This window comes from Peromyscus maniculatus, chromosome 19, assembly GCF_049852395.1.
Source record: "Peromyscus maniculatus bairdii isolate BWxNUB_F1_BW_parent chromosome 19, HU_Pman_BW_mat_3.1, whole genome shotgun sequence".
NCBI lineage: Eukaryota > Metazoa > Chordata > Mammalia > Rodentia > Cricetidae > Peromyscus > Peromyscus maniculatus.
The window spans coordinates 586,759-610,762 of record NC_134870.1 but is presented as its reverse complement, the minus strand read 5'-3'; the positions used below and the strand labels follow the sequence as shown (position 1 = coordinate 610,762).

Sequence of the window (24,004 nt, the reverse complement as noted above, 5' to 3'; positions counted from 1 at the left end):
CTAAGGTGGGGTCATCCTTGTGTATTCCTGGGAACTTCTCTAGCACCCTGTTTCTCCCTATTCCCATGATATCCCATTTATCATGGTATCTCTTTCTTTGCTCTCCCACTCTGTCCCTGTTCCAGCTCAAACCTCCCCTTCCCCTATGTTCTCATCCCCCTTCCCTTGCCCTCCATTACTCCACCCCCCCCAGTTTGCTCAGGTAGACCTCATCTATTTCTCATTTGCTGGGTGATTTATGCATCTCTTAGGGTCCTCCCTGCTAGCTAGCCTCCATGGAGCTGTGGGTTACCATCTCAAATCAGATGATTCTTACACTATTTTTGATCACGTTAATGAGCCTCCCCTTATCAGCCTCCCCTTATCAACCTACAGTCCCTTCTTTCCCTCTCTAGCCCCTTTGGTCTCCCTTTTTCCCTTCTTATAACTGTCCAAACCAACCCTCTTAGGTGCTCACTTTCAGCGTACTGGCACCCCTTAGTCCTCCTGCTACTCACTCTGCTCTGCCAGGGGACCCCCTTTACTTCTCTCTACTTGGCCTAAACTGGCCACAATTTTCCCTTGTGGGAGGTTGCTGGGGTGGAGGGCTTGGTCAGGGTACGTGTCCCCTTCTCATTAAGTGAACACTTTCAAATAGAAAGGAGATTGGGGTCTTATACTGCTAATTCTTCCACATTTATTAAAGAATTCCAGTATATTACTCAATCTTACAACCTCATCTTTCCTGATGTTTCTATGATCATCATCAACAAATTTTCCACGAGGAGCACAGGTGTGTTTGGGACCAGGTTAGGGCACATGAAGATGAAATTCAACAAACTAACACACCATCCCCTCAGCTGGGGCTGAGGCAGTCCCTTACAAGGACCCTGAATGGAATTACAAAACCTCATAAGACATCCTTGCTAGGTGCATTAGTCAGGGTTCTTTAGAGCCACAGAACTTATGGAATAACCCCCTCTCTCTATATCTCTCTATATCTATATCTATAGCTGTATCATACATACATACATACATATGGGAATTTATTGGAATGGCTTACAGGCTGCAGTAAAAAATGGCTAGTTGTGAGTGGAAACTTCAAGAATCTAGTAGTTGCTCAGTCCCACTAGGCTGGGTGTCTGAGTTGAGCTTCTGTGCTTGCTGGAATCCTGAAGAAGTGGACTCCAGTGCCAGTGAAGGAATGGATGGGCTGAAAAGGCAAGGGCAAGCAGGCAAAGAATGAAATGAACCCTTCCTTCTTCCATTGTCTTTATGTATGGGCTTCTTATACACGAGGTGTGGCCAAATTAAAGGTCTGTCTTCCTGCCTCAAGATCTTAATCACAAGTGTACCCTCCATTTCTGGATTGTAGTTCATTCCAGATATAGTTGACACCCAAGAATAGCCATCAAACTAGGGATCAATTTATAACTTGCCTTTGAATGGCTGGTCTCCACAAGGTGCCCTTAAAGTGGTAAATTATGAAAAAATCCAAGAGGGCATCCAGGACAAACATGAAAACCTGTCTCAATTCTTGGAATGCCTTACAAAGGCCCTCGTATACCAATCTGGATCCCAAGACCCCAGTTGAAAAATTCCTTATGACCTACTTCTGCCAGAATTTCCCTGATATTAGGACAAAACTTGAATGCCTAGAGAAAGGACCCTTGACTCCACAGGCAGAAGTCTTAGCCATGGCCTTCAAGGTGTACCATGGGAGAGATGAAAAAAAAAAAAACTTAAAAGTAAGGCCTTTTAACTTTCCACGCTCCCAAAGCCTGAGAACCTCCAGGTCAAATGCAATCAGGAGGATCAGTGAGCCTAGGTCTGTCCAAACCCTTGCAAACATTCTGACCATGCCCATGCTTCCATCAAGAGGGACATTGGACCACTGACTATCCTCATGACCCTTGTGGCTTAAGGACATGAAGTTCCAGTTGACCTCCTAAGTCTGGCCATGAATGATTGAGGGGGCCTGAGCTCTCTTGGCCCAACCACTACTCCATATCCAATCAACAGGGATCCTTGAGTATCATTACATTATCAGGGTGATCTTCTTCCTTCTGGACACCAGGGCCAGTTTTTTGGTCCTGATGGAGTTTTGGGGAGCCACCTCTCCTCGTTCCTCTATTGTCATAGGGGGACAGCCTAAAACCTCATTAACCCCTACCACTTAGCTGTACTTTTAGGGGTATTCCCTTCACCCATTCCTTCCTAGTGGGAATAGCCTGCCCTGTCTCCTTGCTGGGAAGGGACCGCCTAGCTAAAGTAGGAGCCTCAATTTCTTTTGCTCCTCCATCCATTTGCCAGCCATCCCCCTCCTTTTCTTCAAACCACACAATCTGACAAACGTTTTCTCTTACCAGCTTCTCAGGTGGATCCCTGAGGATGGGACACCTAAAACCCCTCTATAGCAAAACACATTCCCCCTCTTATTCAATTACAAAATCCGGTTGTTTGGAAAGTTTTGTCGGCCTGTTTTCTGCGTGCAGATGGGTCTGTTTTTTAGTATATCCGTAAGTTTCATTGTAAACATGGGAACTGAGATGGAAATGGGTTCCGACTCAGTTGAATGTATTAACGACGGTGGCCACTCTGTATTCTGTTTCTGACTGGTATTTGAGCGTGTGAGCTTTCTGTGTTATGTGCTTGTTGGTTTTGTTTTTGCTTTCTTTGTTGCTGCCAACTGCCAGCCATAACGGCTAACATTGCTTGCTATGGGTGCTTTGAAGGCCAGAGCTCAGAACTTATCTCTGGGCTTTCTGGTCACTGGATTCAGTTTATGAAAGATAGGATTTAAGAGCAATGCTTGTTTAATAAGGTATTAAAGCTACACCTCGATGCATTCATATACAAGAATATACCTCAGCCAAAATTTTTATATGCCAAACAAAGAAGCTGCCCTTTGGGTCACCTATTACTGTCTTCTCTCCTCACCACCTTTTCAACCTTCTAACACACAAGGCTCTGCAAACTTCCCAAGTTCTCTCTCTTCAGGTAGCATTGGTAGAGGATGCCACACTTAACTTTCAGCCACACCATGTCTCAACATTTCAAACTGATTCAAGTTGCTAACTTGACATCTAAACTTGAGTTCTCCTCCTCTATTTCTTCTTATCTGTACCTGTCAGGGGTAGCTCTTATACATGGATGTTTAATGTCCAAGAGACCTCTGCCTCTAACAGTCTGAATAGGGTTGGGAAACTGCTCTGTATCAAGCTGTCAGTGTCAGTTCAGTCCCCTACAACTCCCTTATTCTTCTCTCCTTCTCCAGAGCTTACCCCCATGCCTGTTTTCTCTATGACCGAAAGGAAAATTACTGTAAAAAAATAGCCAGAAACTTAAAGAGGACACCCACATTGGTCCTGCAAATACCATGAGACAAATCTAGGCCATCTTAATTGCATTTCAACTACTGAATAACACTCTGCCTGGCCCCTTGGTAGAGTGCTGATTGTGTGTCCCTCCCAAGTCAAATTCATGACCACCATTCATAGCCTCAACCATTGGACTACTAGACTCTCACCTTGCCTCTCATTAACTGCTCTGAATCAAATACCACTCCCACCCTTTTTCTTTTCCATCTCTCTTTGGTATGGTAGACTGTTTTAACTCTCCAGGGACATACTTCACGGGCATACTGGATCCCTCAGACTGTAATAATACTTTGAGCACTGCTACCCACTCACAATACATCCTCTGTGGCACTCAGGTTTACTGTTGCCTACCTCCTAGGTGGTCTGGGACTTGTGCCATGATATTCCTCTTTCCAAAATTAGGAGTGACACCTAGTGAAGAACCCTTGCTGATTCCCATCACAGGGTTTATAGTGACAAGGCATGGCAAACGAGTGGTTCAGATCCTACCATTTCTCACAGTTCTGGTTATAGCTGCTGATGTTGCCATTGGAGTGGCAGGACTATTTCTCTAGCTGTTTACTTCAGTTTTCATCTAAGTTCATCCAGGATCTCCAACGGGTGGCTCAGACCATCCTTACCCTCCAGGGCCAAATAGACTCACTGACTGCCATAGTGCTACAAAATGGGCGAGGATTGGATTTACTAACAGCAAAGAGGGGTGGTCTTTGTCTATTCCTCAGGGAGGAATGTTGCTTCTAGGCCAACCAGTCAGGTATAGTAAAAGACAAGATCTAACAACTCCAGCTGGATCTCCAAAAAACTGAAGAAACAGTTCAATGCCTCTGGCCAGTGGATCATTAACAGTCCAATATGAAAGTGGATAATACCCTTCTTAACCACCCTTCTCCTTTTCTTAATCCTGTTAAAAAGCACACTATGCCTTATAAACTTGTCTAGATTTCTTCAATCTAGATTTATAAAGACTTTTAATGAGTTGCTATTACAGGATTACCAGCCCCTAGCTATGAATGTAGAGGCCTACAACTCTAGATTATACTCTGATGGTGAAGGTCAACTTTGTCTCAAGGACTTCAATGCCCCTATTCATTAGGAAGTAGCTAAATGATAACATCACCCCCTTTCCTGGTCCCTTATCATTTATCAATAATAAATGGAAAAAGAGGGGAATGTAAGCCCCTCCTCTGAGGACCTCCAATCACCAGGTTTTACCCACAGAACACTCTAACTGCCCTAACAGCTAGACCCAGCCCCCATCCTGCAGAGTAAAAAGCCCAAGTTCAGGACTTGAAATCCCACCAATCCCCACCTTTGACTCCCCCTCCCCACAATAAATGCTATATAAACACTGTCTTCTGCTCAGTTCTCTGCTGCTTCTCACCTGAGCAGAGGCATTTACCCTCCTGGGTTCTTCTCTCCCAATAAATTTCCTGTGTGAGGTTTGTTGTGTGGTGTGACTTTGTGATACCTTTCTTCCCAGAGCTGTGACACAATCACAGCAGCAGAAAAGTTAACTAGTATGCCCTCTGATTTTTCTTTTAATGTAGTCTGGCTTTGATTTTGATGTATCTTGATTAGCCCTCCGAATCAACAGGATTCATATCTGGATTTAACTAACCACAAATGGAACACAATTTGAGAAAAAAAGTTTATCTTCTTAATATATTCAGAAGTAATTAAAATTACTCTCCAAACAGTACAGCAATGATTTAAATAGCATTAGGTTTTATAAGCAATTTAGAATGACTAAAAATATACAAAAGGCCATGCATAAGTTGTACACACTCTGCTATCTTATAAAACTAGAGTACCCTATGATTTTGAAATCCATGGGGCAGGGGGAGGTGCTTCGGAGCCAATACTCTATGGATATTGAGGGATGGCTATACATATAAAACTGACTATTGGTAACATGAGTTTCTTCATTTCTTTTGCTTGCCTCTGCTCACCCTTTGGATCTTTTAAGATTGCATAACTTCACAGTCATATCTACCTTCCTTTTTACTTGATGACTCTTTTAGACTTTTCATTAGTGATGGTGCCTTCTTTTGTACCCAGAGCAGTGCAAACTTTTGGCATGGATGTGAATTGTCCTACCCTTGGGGCAGGAAAAATTTTGGCTAGGAAACATTCTTGAGTCCAGTCTTGGAGGCAGAACTTTGTAGTAAAACACAGCGAGGTAGAACATGGAGGTAAAGCAACATGGTAGAAGGCAGGGGTGTTATGGGTCAGCTGTTCAGTTGGATGTGAGGGAGACTGGGTTGCAGACAGAGGAAGACTGTAGAGTTGGGAACCAGGTTGCACAGATGGCCCTTGCACATGTGCCCTATAGGCATCTTGGATCCATGAGATATTTTGAAACTGGAGGACAGCTCATCTGATACCTGAACTTGGGTTTAGAGACTTAAGGACAGAGAACCTAGTCAGATTCACAGTTTTGAACAGAGCTTCGATAAGATCATGTTTGATGAGTAAGTCTTTAACTTGAATCTATTTCCAAGTCAGCATGATAGGAGAGCTAATGTATGTGCAAGTAGGACACAGCTGCCATTGTTGCTTGTAATATTTTTAGTATTTTACTATTTTAAAATACTATTGTTGGTTTTTAAAAACCAATATACAAAGCAATGGTTTCATTGCAGCATTTTCATACATACTTTTTTTTTGGTCCTCTTCTACTTTCCTGTATCCTTCCTTCCCCAGCCCCTCTTTGCTTTATATCATATATTCTATTGCCGTTTTCCCCTTTTCCTCAACCCTCCTTTAAGACTTCTTCCCCCTCCCTTAGTCCCTTCCTAGTTTAATGGCCTACACACACAAGCGCGCGCGCGCGCACACACACACACACACACACACACACACACACAAATTAAAGTTGAGGATCCATCATGTTGTGGTTTACATGTAAAGATTTTCCTACAAGCTTGCCTGTTTGAACATTTGGTTCCCTTTTGATATTGCTGTTTTAGAAGGTTCTGGAACCTTTGGGAGTTGGAGCTTCACTGGAGGATGTGGGTGACTGAGGCTAGACTCTGAGAACCTTGACTGTAGGTACATTGGGACTAGCTGCCTCATATTCCTGATGTCATGTCTTCCTCTTCATGAGAAACTGTAGCCCCTAAAACTGTGAGCCAAAGTCAACCCTTCCTCAATTGCATCTTGTCGGATATTCCGCAAACAGCAACAGGAACAGTAACTAATACAGCATGTGACAGTAACTAATACAGAAATAGCACATGCTATTTCTGTCTGACTCTGGCCTACGTTGCTTAACATAATTTTTCCATTTTCCTGCAAATGTCATCTTATTTATGGCTGTTCATATAATATTTTTTCTTAGCCATTTATCGGTTGATGGGCTTCTAGGATGGGTCTTTTTTAAAATTTTATTTTATTGTGAATAGCCTATCACTAAACATGGTTGTGCAAGTATTTTTGTGGCAGGACTTGGGGGCTTTTAGATGTTGACTCAGGAGTGGTGCAGCTGGGTCATACAGCTGACTTCCATAATGACATCCTCACCAACATTTGCTATCATCTGTTTCCTTGATGTTGGCCATTCAGCTTGGGATAGAATCTTAGTGATTTTGGTTTTCATTTTTCTGATGACTGAGGATGTTGAATATTATTAATAAAAATGTTTATTAATAATTTGTGTTTCTTTTGAGAGCCCATTTACTGATGGGAAGATTTGAAGTTTTATTTATTTTGTATTTACTTTTTGCAGTTTTGTTTTTGTTTTTGTTTTTTTTTTAAACAATTGGTTATTTATTTATTTATTTTTAAAGACTTATTTATTATTTATACAGTGTTCTGCCTGCATGCCAGAAGAGGGCACCAGATCTCACTATAGATGGTTGTGAGCCACCATGTGGTTGCTGGGAATTGAACTCAGGACCTCTGGAAGAGCAGCCAGTGCTCTTAACCTCTGAGCCATCTCTCCAGCCCCTGGTTTTTTTTTTTTTTTGTTGTTTTTTTTTAAGTATTCCAGATTTCAGGCCCTGTCTGAAGCATGACTAGAGAAGATTTTCCTTCACTCTGCAGGCCATCTTTTCATTCTGCTGATTATTTTCTCCAGATTACTTTTTTTATTTCATGTATTCTTATGGGTCAATGTTTGTGGTTGTAACAGTATTACTATCATACAGCTCAGAGTCATGAGTTAGAGATGCTATCAGGGCTTTCCCAACAATAGCATTTCCTCCTTGCAGTGCTGGGTATGAAGTGAGTCTTGTGTAGGCTATCTGCCATAGGGCTACATCCCTGCTCCAGTAGACAAACCTTAATTAACACTTGAAAAGCAGGAGGTGCATAGAGTTTAGTCTGTAAATGTTCATGAATTTGAAGACTTCTTAGAGTCCAGTGCCTGTCTTCTATATCAGGCCTCAGCAATTTAGGCTTGGGTAACATTGGGGCCTGGCAGCTTGTCCAACCCACACAGAGAAGATAGCAAGGTGCACAGACAGGTACTTAAGGTGTTTTCCCAGGCCATGAAAACAGAATGGTCTTAGGTATACATTAGTATTAGGCATGGGGCCATGGGTGTGAAATTACACTCTGTGTATGTTCCACCATTTTACCTGGGTTTGGTAGGAATACCATCCAGGAAGACCTTCGGGAGGTGAGAATAATAGTAGTTGGATGGAATTCCAGTTCTGCACTCAAGCATCTCCACAATGGACTCTTGAGTGGCAAGACAAGGAATGCAATGAAGTTTTAGGTTCACAGGAGAAGCGTCTTTGCCAGGTTCAACAAATGGCGATAAGTTTATTTTTGCATTTCATTCAGCATATGCATTAGTTATATTTTTGGAACATAACCCAGCATAAGAAAAACAGACTCTGCAGGTGGCATATACCTGGTCTCTGTCCTGCAAGCATCACTTGCTGCCTTTGACTGAGGCGGTGCCATAACCTTATGTCTGCTCTAGTGTGGGTCTGACACTGAGCCTGTTCACACATAAGCCATAAACCAGGACCTTCCAGATGTCTGGATTCAGGTGTTCTGTCCTTCCTGACAGATGTTTTCCCATCACCCCTGCTCCACAAAAAAAAAAAAAAAAAAAGAACAAAAGCACATCCTGAGTCAACATGTCACAGGCAGCGGCTGGTGCTGGGCTCACAGCACAGCCTATTTGAATGAGCCGTCATGATGTTCTCAGGCTTGAGCTCCAGTACCAACATGTGCAAAGCTATTTCTAGATGCTTCATGTGATTCACTCTTCTGAAGAAATGACACATTCACACAGCTGGACAGAGGAAATCTGAAGAGAAACTCCATGAAATTTTATTAGTACCATTATTGTATTCTTTGGCTTTATGTATTATATAGGTAAAATTAAAAAAGGAAAATGATTGTAAAAGGCAAATATTTTGTACAAAAATACAATGTTTTAAAAGCTCTTTAAGTATATTTCATATTATTACTAAAAGGTGGTCTATATATCTGTACGTTTGCATATTCTTCCTACATTTGGAATTTTAGAAATGTACTGTTTACACAGAGCCTGTAACTCAACAACCAATGATAGTCTTTTTCTGATTGGAGCATTCCACATTCAGGAAGATACAATTTTCATAAAATGTATGGTTAATGGCTGAGAAAATCTATGTGATTCAGTCCATTTGCACACTGGAAATCAATATATCAACGTGGGGGAGCATTTTAGCTCCCTAGTCCTTGGGTCACAGTGTAGTAGTGTGTCCATTTGTTTTCAGTGCTTTCCCCATCCAATCTGGTGAGAATGAAAGACGTCAGAGGCATCTGAAAACATGTTCCTGCCATTAAGTCACACTGTGTTATAATGTAGATGATGGTACTAGGAGAGAAAAATAAGGATGGGCATTAGTTTTGATGAGGAATAAAGTTTTTTAAAACTTAAAACAGGAAAAATCTTTAGGAAATTGTACAAAAGACATCATTCAAAGAAGAATGCTGGGAAATTTTTCTTCTGATTAAGTAAAAGTTACATTTCATTTGAAGGGCCAATTCTAGGGAATCCTGTTCCCTACTCAACTCCTTCATGAGCAAACAAGGCAAATATATGATGCCTGATGGTCACCATCAATTGTAATCTCATTTAGCGATCTACGCTTCTGCCCTCAGCTAACCAGACTGAGTGCTCCTTATTTGATTGAGATCCCTAGCATTACACTACTATTTGACACATCAAAGGTCACTATCTTGAATGTGTATGTGAATAATTTGTGTCCCAGTACTTCCAAAAATAATGTGAACAAAGTCTAGTTAGGTTTTTCTTTATCACTTACAAAAGTAGTTTTATTGAACTTGAATTCACAAATCATTCAGATTATTGATGAAAATTTTTACTTTGGTGTGCTTTAGTATATTTCTTTCAATTTTAATTTTGTTTATATAATGAGTATGAGTGTTTTGCCAGCATGTATGTCTGTACACCACAGGCCTGGTGCTTGCCAAAGCCAGAAGAGGTTGTCAGATCTACTGGAACTGAAGTTACAGATGGTTATGAGCCACATGTGGGTGTGGGAATCAAACCAAGGTCCTTTTGCAAGTGCTCTTAACTGCTGAGCCATCTCTACAGTTCCCTTAGTATATTTTCACAAGGTCTAAAGATTGCCATCATCTCCAAAAGAAACCCTACACTCTCAGTATTCCTTCCCCATGTCTTCAATCTGCCACTCTGTTTTAAAGAGGGTCATACAGTAAATGAAGCCAAGAAGAATCTCGACAGAATTCTTTGACATAAGCATGTTTAAGATATGCAGACTATGGAATGTCCTCTCCCTGGTTTCCAGGGTAACTGACCACAGAAATGCCCCCACCTGAGGGCAGCCAATGAGAAATGGTGGCGGGCTTCCACTCCCTTAGAAGTAATTTCTAGAAGTCCCTAGAAGCGAGCCAATCAGAATTGTACCTGTACTAGCACCCCTAAATGATGTAACCTTGTGACTTTTCCCTTTAAAAACTGAGCTTGCAGACAGGTGGGCGCTTCCTTCAGCCTCCACTGCGTTGGATGTATTGGACGAAGTCCCTGCCTAGGCTTGTATTGCTTTTGGATATCCAGAATTAAACCTTGCTTTTGCATTCCGGCAAAAAAAAAAAAAAAAAAAAAAAAAGATATGCAGACTATGACCTTCCACTATACTAGCGCAAAGCCTGGCCTGTACTAAGTACTCAGTTAAGTGCATGCAGATTGACTGTTTGGCTGAATTGGCAGGATGTGGATGTCCACATGCCCCTCAAAACATATAGTGGAGCCATAATGTTAAAGAATAATTAACTGACAATATTATAAACTGATGAGTCATTGTTGTTCCACCGAGGTTGATAACCTACCCTGCTGCTAAGCAGCAGAAGTGGGTTGGAAGCTCAGTCCTGAGAGTCTGCATTTAGAGCAGACTTCTTGCCACCTCTCCCTTTTACAAGACCAGAGCCCTTCAGTTCCCCTGTAAGCTGTGAATCTGCTTACCTGCCTCCTTTTCTTTCTCACAGATGAAGTTATTGATTTCATCACACTGGAAGTCATTCCACTGCCCGGCGTAAATCAGCCCAGCACAGTCCTCTCCTGGACCATGGCCGTTGCCCCAGTTATCTGGCTGTCCAGCTTTCCAGTTTCTTTTAACAAAACAGAAAAGGAGTGTTATCTGCACAGCATGCAGAGGTTTCCTTTGCTCAAGAACACCAGAGGATTGTAAAAACACAAAACTGAAGCATACTACTTGCTGTGGAGTGAAGAAGCATCTTTAAGTGCACACTTCCACTTAGCTGTCTTTGGCAGACTTGGGAGGCGACTGTGAGCAGACTGTTCTGAGATGGGCAGAGCCTCAGCTTGCTAACAGTGACAGCTGGCCAAGCGGCACGTCTGCAATCACTCCACTGGGATTAAAGCCCCTGGTCTCACTAATTATTTTTGTTGATTCCTATGTTGCTCCTTTCCTATTTTTTCTGTTCCTTTCCTTCAACTTAGCCATGTGTGGAGCTGAAGAGCCCACCTAGGGCTTTGTACACGCCCTGCTATTTATTTTCAGATTCATTTCTTCTTCTTTTTCTACCCCCATAAAGTGGAAGCTTAGGTCACTGCTTTCCAACCCTTAAGAAAATGTAGGGTCAAGCATGGTGGCACACACCTTTAATCCCAGCACTTGGGAGACGGAGGCAGGTGGATCTCTGTGCGGTTGGGGCCAGGCTGGTCTACAGATAAAGTTTTTGAAGAGCCAAAGCTACATCAAGAGACACTGTCTCAAAATAAAACAACAACCAAAAGCAAATGTTTGAAGGTTGTAAATGTCCCCAAATACTATTTTAGCTACAGCTCATAAATTTTGATGTGTTCTTATTGTTTAGAAACATTTTTAGATTTTCTTTGTAATGATTTTCTCTTTGGTCTATGGATAAGATCAAGCACGGTCAGTGTGTGGTGACAGTCTCTTTAGTGGTCTATGTCATCTAACTTCCAAATACTTTTTGGAAGACAACCTTTTGTTATCTACTTGTTTGGGGCTACAGAACATAGTCTCTACAACCCCAGTTCCCTTGAATTTGTTGATATTATTTTGTAGTTTATCGCAAGGATAACACCTCTCATTCATACTCCATGCTCCAGCCACCACTTCCCTGTGGATACCTCAGGGTAATGTAGAGACTGTTATGTAAAGTCTCGGCAATCTACACTGTCCTCCAGTATTTGTGTGAAATCACATTGGTGCATAGACTGATGGCAACGAGGACCTGGCCATAGCCCCATCCTAGGACATTTTACGAGCTCCTTTTCCCTAGCTGGTCCTGATCTCCTTCAGTGTAGTAACTGTGAAAGGCTCCAAGAACAATAAACCTGAGTTCAGGTCTCAATGTGCCCTCAGCACCTGGCATCTCCTCTCTGTTAGTGCTGCTTTTCATCCATGTGTTCCAGCCCTGTCTCCCTAAACAGAGTGAAGCAGACGCGAGGAGAGGTCTCTCCCTGAAAACTGGTCCTCTTTTACAATAATCACATAATCCTTAAATAATTTCAAAGGGACATGTGCATGTGCTTTGGAGAAAAAGGGCAAAAGGAAAGCTGTGCACTAATTCCTGTGGCTGTGCAAGGCCTGGGGTGGTACCAGAGCTACCAGCTTTTGGTACTGGAAAGGTTTAAGATCACTAGCAGGAATCCTTCCTTCATCTGGTCCTGGGCTGTTCTCTGCTGGGAAGCTTTGATGGTCAAGTGAACCTCCATTTGTTAGTTTGCTCAGCTTACCCATTTCTTCTTAAGTCTTATCAACTTGTTTGTTTCTAGACATGTGTTCGTTCTTTGGCTTTTGGTTTATTGGTGTATAGTTGTTCACAGTAACTGTTCACAATGGTCTCTGATGACTGTGGATCTAGAAACCACTGCTGGTGGGAGGAAGGGGAGATGGGATGGATGGTCCCATGTTTAAAGGCCTCAGAATCAAAGAAGAGGAGGGCAAGGGGAATCTGAGCATCTGGAAAAGCATTTATATAAAGCTAGGAGACCTTGAGATGCTGAAGCCTGTTTCCATTCCCCACCTCCTTGCCTTTTTTTGAGACAGGGTTTCTCTGTGTAACAGCTCTGGCTGTTCTGGAACTCGATTTATAGACCAGGTTGGCCTTGAACTCACAGAGATCCACCTGCCTCTGCCTCTAGAATGCTGAGATTAAAGGTGGGCACCACCACCATCTGGCAAGCCTGTTTCAATTCCTAAGTCATGACAAGGAATATTCTTGTAAGATGCTATGTGTGGATCTCTAACTAAGATCCTGCACACTGTACAAATTCTAGGGAGTAATATTCCCCAACTCAGTAGCATTTTACTGTGGTCGCAATCATGATTATGACAAAAATAGTAATAACACCAACATCCACAGGCAGTATTTCTCCAGGTGTCAAGCTCTATATTAAATCTACTCTCTCTCTCTGCATGCGTGTGTGTGTGTGTGTGTGTGTGTGTGTGTGTGTGTGTAAGTGTGTGTGTTAGGAAACCACACTTAAGAAGTATTAACATAATCCCTTTGTCAAGTTCATTTTACACATGGGGACATGGAGATTTTATGTGACTGAGGTAACTCATAGGGTGTCAGGTCCAGGCCTGAACCCAGTGCTCACTCTGCAACCCCTCCCCTTGATGGTACCTCTTTCTCTAGTTTGTGCAGTGTTTATTATTATATGTCAAACTAAGTTAGTCTTCAGTCACTGAGCTCTCATATAATGTCTGCCTAATTTATTCTTGCTTTTAGAATTTGATCCTGTGGAGTTTTCCATATATATATATATATATATATATATATATATATATATATATATATATTTTCCTTTGGGTAGAAAAATGAGATACATAGTCTAAATGGTGGCTAGTTCAGGAGCCTAAGCTTCCAGGAGGCTCCTAGGTAGCTGTGACTGGTGACAAAAATCCCAGTACGGTATGTGATGTCATCCCTCTCAGGGACCAGGGACCAATAGTAGTGCTTTCCTCCCCAGGCACATAATTCTTTCTAGATCCCTGGGAAAGCAGCAAAGTGTCATATTTGGGAGCTGGAGCACTTAGCAATATTCTAGCTCAGTAAATCCCACATGAGCCAATAAAGTTTAAGATTGCGTTTCTTAGTCAATCCCAAATCTTTCTTTCTATTTATGGCAGTAAGAAAAGTGGGGAGATGGATTTTCCTTCTTATTATCTCTCAACTCCTTTAAAAAGACATCCTGGCTCTCTTAAGTGCCAGAGAAAGAGCTTTGCCTTTTTCTTTACTAACTTCTGCCTCCTCATTCTCCCTCCAAGGCACCACAACTCCTGACTTACACATCAACACCCACAGCTGTATGGAGTCCTGCAGAGAGCATCCCTGCCATGCTGGATGCTTCCTTGAGTCCCAGTGTCTCCCAGAGGCAGGCACAAGAGAGCAGATAGAGTACCTGGCAGGCAAGTGTACCTACTCAGCTTTGGGGTAGACCTAAAATCCCCAGGTGCTCCACTTCAGTGTTTGTCCACACTTTTCCCTTCTGGAGATGGCCTTCTGATTTTACCTACTTTCTCTCATCATGTGGAGAGTTTAAAAGTACAGAACTGTAAGGTGTAGTGATGCAGGTCTGACCTTGCACTTGGGTGCTGAAGGCAGAAGATTTTAAGTTCCAGGCCAGTGTGGATCACACATGTAGTGAAAGCCTGCTCAGACCTGGCTGTTCCTGCACACATATTTGAGACTCTCTGACCACCACCTCAGCCCCGATGCAACTTCAGCTACCTCAAGTCTTACCTCAGGGCCTAGAGACTACCTCAGACTGGAAGTACCCCTGTGATATGCTGCTGTTTGCTTATCTTTTTTGTCTCAAGCAAACTGAAGGTCCCTCAGAGATGGGTATTCATAGGTTTTCCACTTTTTCTCCAGAAGAAGTAAGGCAAGATTTGAGAAAAGAGGTAAAATTTGAGTTGGAAGAATTCAGACATCTTTTAATCTGTAGAGGATGGGTATTCTTGGATCCTCTGTGCAGCACACGTGAACTTCCTGTATAGAGGAGAGCTACAACCTTGGAATGTATAACCCCATTTGGTTCAGAAGCCTAACCAAGGCTAGGACTGGCCTGGTCCTCAGCAGTGTGTTTGGGTGAGAGGCTTTGTTATCCTTTCTCATATACTCAAAGCAACACTTTGGTCAGAAGTGCCCTACTTGACAGCGTAGTAACGTCCACCATGCTTCCCTACTGGAAACAGGCAACCAGTCCCAGGAGCCTAGGCCCTTGAGAGGATGGACTAGGATATAAGGTCATTAAGGTTAAAATTGTAGGAAATCAGGAAAGAATGAACATGGTCTAGAAATGTCGAGAACTCACTTGTAGTCAACAGGCGTCCCATCCAGCCATTTCCACTCATTTTCTTGCTCAGAGTCTGTGAGACCAATCCAGTGGCTATCTCTCCCCACTGTCTGCTTTTTTATCCATTGCTGAAAAGGAAGCCAGGGAGGTTTGTTAATTATTAGCCCATACAAAGGAGGTCTTGTTTGTTTGGTAAAATTGACAAAACACATTTCTCAGAGTTTTTAAGGGCCCTCGCCATCCACTTTGTATTGAGTTTATGTTGTGGGCACTGTTTCAAGGTCTTTGACCTTCTTGGCCAAGTTAACAAGTGATAGTAATGTTCTTCCTCAGAGTCCCTAAGGATAACTGCTGTGTCCTGTTTCCCAGCAACCACCCATCCATGAGCTTCTACCAGAACTGAGGTGCCAAAGACAAGTCACTGAGCAGTTGTTTGGGCCCAGGCCTCTGACGGTTGCTTTTCATATGCTTCCTCAGTTACTACAAAACCTGTTCAGGGTTGTGTCTGATGGAGATGGGTAGTGAGTGCACCAAATGAACATTGTTGCCAGTTGGGTCTCAGCTCTGCTTTTACCTTTTCCCTGTGAGAAGAAATCATTTAAACTTTGTGGGGCCTCGGTGTATCTTACCTGTGAAATGGGGGAACCAAAAGTAGTGGCACATGCCTATATTCCCAGTCCCTGAGAAGTAGATACAGGGAGATAGCCATAGGTTCTAGGCCAGTCTTGCTTACACTGCAAATTCCAGACCAGCTAGGATTACAGAGTAAGGCTTTGTTTAAAAAACGAAGGGGGAGGATGACAATTATAAGGTTTATATTGCAGGGTTGTTATAAGGTTTTAAAAAAGGGCCTTGTACACAACAAAGCTTAATAAGGGGCCACTATTATTGTCACACACAGGCCCTTACCAACCCCTTTTGAGCAAACAAACCTAGTATACGGCATCCCATCCCAAACCTACTGTGTTCATGCCTCTCTCTACATGTGTCTAGTGGCAACCTCCCTCCTCACTTTTTTGCTGTGCTGCAATTCTCCAAAGAGCCACCAGGAGGAGCTATACATCTGTAGGCTTAAGTATCATGATGGTCCACATGCTCTAGTCCCTGGATAAAGTCCATGCCTGTAAACTGCAGCCTTCCTTGTTTATGAGACCATGAATTTTTGATCTCTTTGACTCCCTGGGAAGCATGCAATTTCCAGGTATAACTGATCTCTAAATTATAGTTTTCTCCAACCAAGTGTGCAGCTGACATACCATACCTGTTCCTCTCTTGAGTTTATGAAAACAAGATGTGATGATTTGTCTTCACAGAAAAGCTTAGCATCCTCAAAAATTTCTTTCTCCACCGAGAAATAGTAGCATTTGTCTGTGAAGTTCTTCCAGTGAGGTGGACAGCCTAGGAATGCAAAGTTTTCAAATGCTGATTTAAAAAACACAAAGCACTTTGCATTTCCTCAGCTGTGTTTAAGATACCAAAGGGACAGCATCATGCCACCTGTGTGCCAATGGAAGCCTGGTGTCTCTGGGTAGAACCTAGGTAGATGTTCACAAATGTGGGCTATAGAGTACACAGTTGTAAAAACCTCACACTTGGAAAGGAGTGACTGGGTCTTTGTTTTTCCGTATCTGGATCAGACAGAATGAAGAAGTGGAATAGGCCTGATAGTCACTGTCACTCTTGGATCAGTGGAAACCTGTAAACTAGTGCACACAAGTGTTCAGAACCAAAGTTCGACACGTGGACAAGCATGGGTGACCCACATGGCTTGGTTCTTAACTACTGCAGAGTTTTGCAAAAGACTAATTGTCAAAGAGATGCAAAGGTACCACAGCACCTTCTTAAGCAAAACCTGATCGTAGACATTGTCACAGAAACACCGTGCACATTAGGGGAGTGAACCAATGGACAGTCTGTTTCTAGGGAGAAAGGAGAAAGATGAGGGAAGACGGTCAGAGAGCAGTGCAGGGTACCCGGAAGGAAGGGTCTGGGGTGCATGTGTCTTCTGAGGGCCTGGCTCACCTAAATGACTAGAGACCTGATAATGTTTGGGCAGAAACACAGGGGCCCGAGTGACAGAAGTGAGGCATCAAGGGGGACACACAAGGGCCCCTGATGCTAAGTATAACTAGGGGACTCATGGAGGTTGGTTTAGCCAAGTGTATACACTGCCCTGTTTCTCCCCAACTCTGGCTGAAAAGGGCCATTTGGACTTACCATTGGTCTCTGATGGCTCGTTCTGCAGAGCCAAGGGCTCCATTGCTCCTGAGGGGCCTGGGGGGCCAGGTGGCCCCTTGGGCCCTGGCATGCCTGGCACCCCCGGCAAGCCTGGTAGCCCCCGAGGTCCAGGTACGCCAGGCTCACCCACGGTACCCTGTAGTCCTTGGAAGCCAGGAGGGCCCTGGGGGCCAGGGAGTCCATCCTTGCCTGGTGGGCCTGGGGGGCCTGGGTCCCCATTAGGCCCTTGAGGGCCAGGCTTCCCTGGGGACCCACGGGATCCTTTGGGGCCCTGTGAGCCTTTAGATCCTTTGCTGCCACGCTCTCCAGGGGGGCCTACTGGTCCAATTGGGCCTCTCTCACCCGCAGGGCCAGGTGGGCCAGGCTCTCCCTTCTCTCCTTTCTGTCCCTTATTGCCAGTTGGACCAGGTGGTCCCTGAGATCCTCTGTCACCTTTCGGACCCCTGGGACCAGGAGGACCTAAAAAATAAAAACATATATATGAAGTCTGTTGTGAGGGTGTATCTGCTTATATAGCCCACAATTAAAAAAAAAAAAAATCTAACACACAAACACAGGCATTAAGGAGTGCTTTCTATTTATAATGTATTGTTAGCTTCAAAGAATAAGATAGAGTGAGAAGTAGTTCACCCAATATTTTCCTCTGGCCTCCATGTGTGTGCATGGCTGTGCATACCGCCCCCCACACATGTGAATACAACACACACACACACACACACACACACACACCACACACATGCCTACAAAAACAAAAAGATTAAGACACAGAGGGAGAACCAAGTGAAGACACAAGGAGGAGATGGCCATCTGCAACCTAAGGAGAGAGGCCTTGGAAGAAACCAACCTCACCAACATCTTGACTTCTAAACTCCAGATCTATGAGGAGAGAAATCTGTTCTTTCAGCCAGCTTAAGTCCATGCAAAGCAATACAATGAAGTACTGGTTTATTTTTCTCTTTAATAAGCCTCTCCTTCCTGTCTACAGCATTTAGGATGGAGCTCAATGGTGTCCACCGATAAGATCCGTGCTGGTGCCGGTACCGGAGCGCTTGTCACCAACAGAAAAGTCATGCATTTCCCTTCATTCCTGTGAATTTAGTCTTTGTTTGGCTTGCTGAGCCCACCCAGAACTTACCTTCTCTGGCAGCTTTATTTAGGACTGTTTACCAGATGCATGTACCTCACTGTCAAAGCCCAGCATCCTAATATCAACATTCTGTGCCAGAAGACATCAGAAGGAAGAGACTTCTGGGTAATGGTGACCTGCCTTATGTTGCCTTATTCCAAGAAGTAATGTTTCCCAACCTATGTGTTAGGTGGATCCTGAGTCCATCCTGGAATGGCTATAGAGACCTGTCCTTCCTGACTCTAATGACATTTAAGAATGGGTCCATTGGTGTCTTCTGCAATCTGAGTTTTCTTCTCATTAATCTAAGGGAGAATGTTATTCAAGCCATGTTACTGAGGGATGAATGGGAAGGCCATCTGTAATCTCCTTAAGGTAAGTTAGTGCCTGTCAGTGCAAAATGGTGTCACAGAGGCTCATACTGGGGAAGGTGCCAGAGAGTTCCCTGAAATGAGTATATTATTATGCACAGTTCTAATGTAACAGGCACATAATAACATGTAACTTCTCAACTGCGTATTTCCTTCATATTGTATGTTAAACCTCAGGAAATCCACCAAATGAAGATCTGTTGGAAAATCCAATCACTTTAGTAATGCTTTATCCTTACTTTCTAAACTTCAGCCAGTGATGAGTTTCTCAACTCCTCACAGTAGGGGCTGATGGCTCAACTGTAAGCTGTAGGAAATGAGTTTATCAGCAAGATGAGCAGTGCCTCTCCAGGGCTTGTCTCTCAGCTCAGTTAGACTTCTTTCTGCAGACCTCCCCAGTTCCAAAGGCACACAGATTCCTTCTCATACCTGGATCTCCCTCATGTGGGGTGGCAGCTTTTATTGATTATTATTTCTGGGTAGGGTAATTTATAGGGTCTAGATGACCCCCACCCCCCACTGGGAATGGCTGATTGTCCTCATCTAGTGCACACATAGACACGGGCTTTTTCCCAGAAGGCACCAAACATGGGTTTCATAGTCAGCACAAAACACCAGAAGATGCTAATTTCTAAAATCACACAATATAAAGGAGTGGATATAGGGATTCCCAGCTAGGATAATATAAAACCAAGTCTTTCCTTGTAAAGCACTGCACTTATCCGCTGTACACAGTTTTATAGTAAGATTAAGCTTAATATCCATGACTATTCATAAACTAGAAGGCACATAATAGTGATGTCCTCACTCAAAGCTGCCTTCACCTTGTAAAAACTACCTAGAAGCAGGTACTCTCCCAAGATGCTGTGTTACGAGAAGATGTGTGCTCCACGGATAAGGGGATTCTTATGATGTACTTTGCTCACTAGACAAATTAGATGTTTACTTTGCTTGTTATTTAAAAATTGACAAAAAGAGCCAATGCTAGTTTTAAAGCCTAGCATTGGCCCAGGAGATGCTCTCCTGTGAGATGCTAGTGTCACTAGTTAGTCTGGGTAATCTCAGGGCTTCTGGTTTTATTTGAGTCTTTTATTGGGTGGCTGTTGAAATAAAAAATAAAAAACAAAGGACTGAAAAGATGGCTAAAAATGGCTAGCGGTGCAAGTCCGACAACCCGAGTTTGACCCCTGGAACCCATGTAAAGAGGCAGCTGCAGCAGCTTGCATCTGTAGTCACAGCTTTCATGTAGCAAGGTTCAGTGGCAGAGAGGCAGGTGCATCACCCAGAGGCTCACAATCACACTAGTCAGTGATGGCACAGTCGCAGAAAGAAAGAGAACCTTCCTCAACAGGATGGAGAGCAAGAACAGACTCCTTGTGTAAGCTGCACCACAATTGCACCTATATGCAGGCACACATATACACATATAAATAAATAAAAATTAAATACACTATCTATTCCTACCCCCCACATAAAATGGGAAAATATTTATGAGTATGTATTCAACAACTTGGGATTTTGAGTCAAGAGTCATACTGTGTGGATTGCCATGCAGAAGTGCAATTTGCTTTCAGACGGACTGGAATGTAATTAAATAACAAGGCTGAGTGAGTAGTTCTCTGACTTGAGATGTTGAATTGTCAGGGGACCCACGTGGCTGGTAAAGGTGTCACAAGCTCCCCAAATGCATTCAGAAATCTAACAGCAGGGCTCTGAGAAACCCTACATTAGCTCTGTCACCTTGTAGCTCCCAGATGTCAGAGACTTAGGGGCTTTAAGATACTGAATCCTCAGGTGTTAGACTTTCATCACTGTCCCTTTTCTGCTTTGACTTGAGAAGTGCCAGTGAATCCTCCTGGATTCAACTCCAGACATGGAGTTTTAAACATGATTTCTAACAAAACTTCTGTGTAACATAAAGTAGAGACATGGCCTAAGTTTTGTCTGTCATCCAAATTCTTGGAGACATGATGTTAAGAACCTTGAATGACAGTATTTGTGGGGGTTGAAGCAGGAGGCCTGTCATGAATTTGAGGCAGTACTAGGCTTTTACTCTAGTTCATCCTAGAATACAGTAGAAGATTCTGTCTCAACAACAACAGCAACAACAGCAACAACAACAACCCTAGTATAAGACTGGAAGATAGACTGGGTAGAAATAAAAAAGATACAAAATAATGCAGCTTTCTTCTCATTAAAAAAAAAATCTATAACTAAACTTATTCATCACCTATGTGCTAACTTTCTGTTACTATAGCAAAATGCCTGAGATAATCAACTTAAAAAGAGGAAATGTTTATGTTAGCTTATGGTTTTGGAGGGTTTGGTCCATGACTGACTGGGTATCTTGCTTTTGGGCCTGTGGCATGGTAGTACATCAAGGTTGGGAGCAGCTGGTGGAGCAAACTATTTACCTTATGGCTGAGATTAAAAAAGAAACTGGCGTCTCACAACAAAACCCCTTCAAGGTCAAGGGTATGTCTCCAGTAAACCAAATACTTCCTGCCAGGCCCTATCTCTTCAATGTTCTACCACTTTGCAGTAACAGTAAGCTGAGGACTAAGCCTTCAATACACAGGTCATTGGGGAACATTCCAGATCTAAACTACAGTAATGTGTAGTAAGCAACTGTTAACTTAGCTTTACCAAGGTGAAAATGAATGTGCAAATTAAAAACAAAACAAAACAATAGATAGTTTGGCATGGTCTTTAATCCCAGCACTTGCACTTAGGAGGCAAAGGCAGGCAGGTCTCTGTGAGTTCAAGGTCAACTTGGTCTACATAGTTAGCAAGGCCCTGCCTCAAAACAAAACAAAACAAAACAAAACAAAACAAAACAAAACAAAACAAAACAAAACAAAACAAAACAAAACAAAACAAAACTACCACAATGACAATCCCCAAAATAAAATTAAAAAGCAATAGATACTATTTGACAATCATTCTGAAGAATAGTTTCATTCTTGATCCTGAACCTGAGAGTTGACTTCTAGTTCATGTTAACTCCTTGTTCATAGAGAAGGGTATATTTAACCCACTGTTTCTCGACAAGTGACCACATATGCTTTATGGACTTCTGGCTGCCCTCGAGGATGCCCAAAGACACGTTCTGTCTTGGCGTAGTGTAGCATGAGGGAGAGAATAGGAACTCCATGAGAGAATCTAAGACCTCATATCTTATCTGCCCTGTATTTGGCATTGATCCCTACTCTTCCAGCCTTGCTACACATCCTGCAGAGCTTAGTTCAAGGGTCAATCCTTTACCCAAGAACCAACTCCTAAAAGTAAATTCTTTGTCTTTTCAACCTTGCCAAACGTGCTGCTCTCTGAAGTCAGCATAGTTACCAGGGTACCTTGGGGGAAGCCTGGGCCTGGGAACTAGCACTGCTGTCACTTGCCAGCTGTTTGAACTTGCAACAGTTACTTGGGCTTTTTATGTTTTAGATCTCTCCCCTGCAGAAGGAGAATGCTAATGTTTCCTACCTTAAGGAGATAAAACAATGAATGTTGGACCATTTATTTGAGGGTAGCATGACCAGCATGTCACACATTTGTGATTGGGCTGAAACTGATAGATGTGGACAGTACCTGAGTGTGATGTGTCTCCAAGTAAGGCTCCAGAAGCCAGCAGGAAGGACTTATGGACTCAAAGGCACCTTAACCCTGTGTGCTGTAAGACCACTTATGCACAAGATGCTCTGTTTTGTTGCCACTGAAATATGTTGGCTGTAGGTATTGCACAAGGGAAATCTTTTCTAGGAACTGAATTCACCATCACACAGGTGCTATTCTAACTCGTAGCCAGAACTTTTCCTTTGTCCTGCAGCTGCTTGGCCCCAAATAAACATATAGAGGCTCATATTAATTATAAACTGTTTGGTCTATAACTCAGATTTATTGCTAACTAGCTCTTTTATCTTAAATCAACCCATTTCTACTAATCTATGTATCACCATGTGTCTTGTGGCTTTACCTATGTTCCATTACATCTTGCTTCCCTGGCAGCCCACAATGTCCTGTCTGGCCCCCCCCACCCCCACCCCGTCTCCCTTCTCCCCCACCGGCTTCTGCCTTTCTTCTCTCTGTATCTTTGCTTGGATTTCCCGCCTGGCTATAACCTGTCTTGCCATAGGCCAAGGCAGCTTCTTTATTAACCAATGGTAGCAACACATATTCACAGCTTACAGAAAGACCATCTCACAGCACTAACCCAAGTTAGGCACCTCATTCCATACTTGCTCTTACCTCAACTGAGCCCTCAAAAGTCTGAAAGGTAAACACAGAAGAGAGGGAATGTTCCTAGAGGAACAATTTGGTACTCAAATGCTGTCTCACTTCATACTCATGAAACCTTACTATTTTCTCAGAATCACTGAGAAGAAAACATCAGGCTATGTACAGGGCACAAATGCTATAGGCAGGAGTCAGCCTGCCGAGGAGCAGCTCTGGACAGAGCAGGGACTTCCACTATGACAATATGCATGCAAGGCCCTCTGTGTACATAACAGATAAAAATAAAAATCTTCATGTTATTTGTAACCAAAGGAAAGAAAAGGCTCCTTAACAGCAGTTTTGGTTGATGGGTGTACAGATAGCTGTTCCCAGAGGCGAATATATAACTACCTATCTAGTTTCCTTTTATTGTGTTATTTTATTTTTTGATACAGGGTCTCCCATTCAGCTTAAGCTGGCCTTGAACTTGCAGTCCTACTACCTTGGCCTCCTGCCTGCTGGGATTACAGATTTGTACCACTTTAGTTTCTGCATCTTGATGAGGATGCCTCAGGTGGTTGAGCTGCCAGCACATGGCCTCATTAAATGCATGTTAACAAGACCTTTTTCGAAAGTACCAGAGTATTTTGAATCTCAGAGAGGCAGGGCCCACATAAACCACATAAATCAACTTATCAGCTTCTCCATGTTTATGGAAAGAGGAAGGGGATGGGATTAGCATGTGTAGAAGGAAGCATGTATATCCAGAATTGGGGTGCTTTCTCAACCTCTTGTTATCTTGAAATACCTGCTTGGGACTGATGTTCTGGAGGGCAACTGAATATAGCTAGTTATGTGTCATTCAAGAACTGAGAAAGGAGGGTTAGACTTTGAGACCTGCTTGAGCTATATAGTT

At 43.0% G+C, this 24,004-nt stretch overlaps 1 protein-coding gene across 1 annotated transcript in view; it reads right to left on the bottom strand.

Annotated features, from left to right (window-relative positions):
- Positions 1–8,610: 8,610 nt before the first annotated feature.
- Positions 8,611–24,004, bottom strand: part of Colec12 (collectin subfamily member 12) — a 174,555-nt gene continuing 159,161 nt past the window's right edge. Inside the window, exons 6-10 of the mRNA XM_006994205.4 lie at positions 17,359–17,838; positions 16,403–16,539; positions 15,160–15,269; positions 10,810–10,955; positions 8,611–9,177 (exon numbers count right to left, since the gene is read on the bottom strand). Of these exons, the coding sequence (XP_006994267.1) occupies positions 9,158–9,177; positions 10,810–10,955; positions 15,160–15,269; positions 16,403–16,539; positions 17,359–17,838 (893 nt within the window). The 3' untranslated portion in view covers positions 8,611–9,157. The remainder of the gene's footprint in view (positions 9,178–10,809; positions 10,956–15,159; positions 15,270–16,402; positions 16,540–17,358; positions 17,839–24,004) is intronic.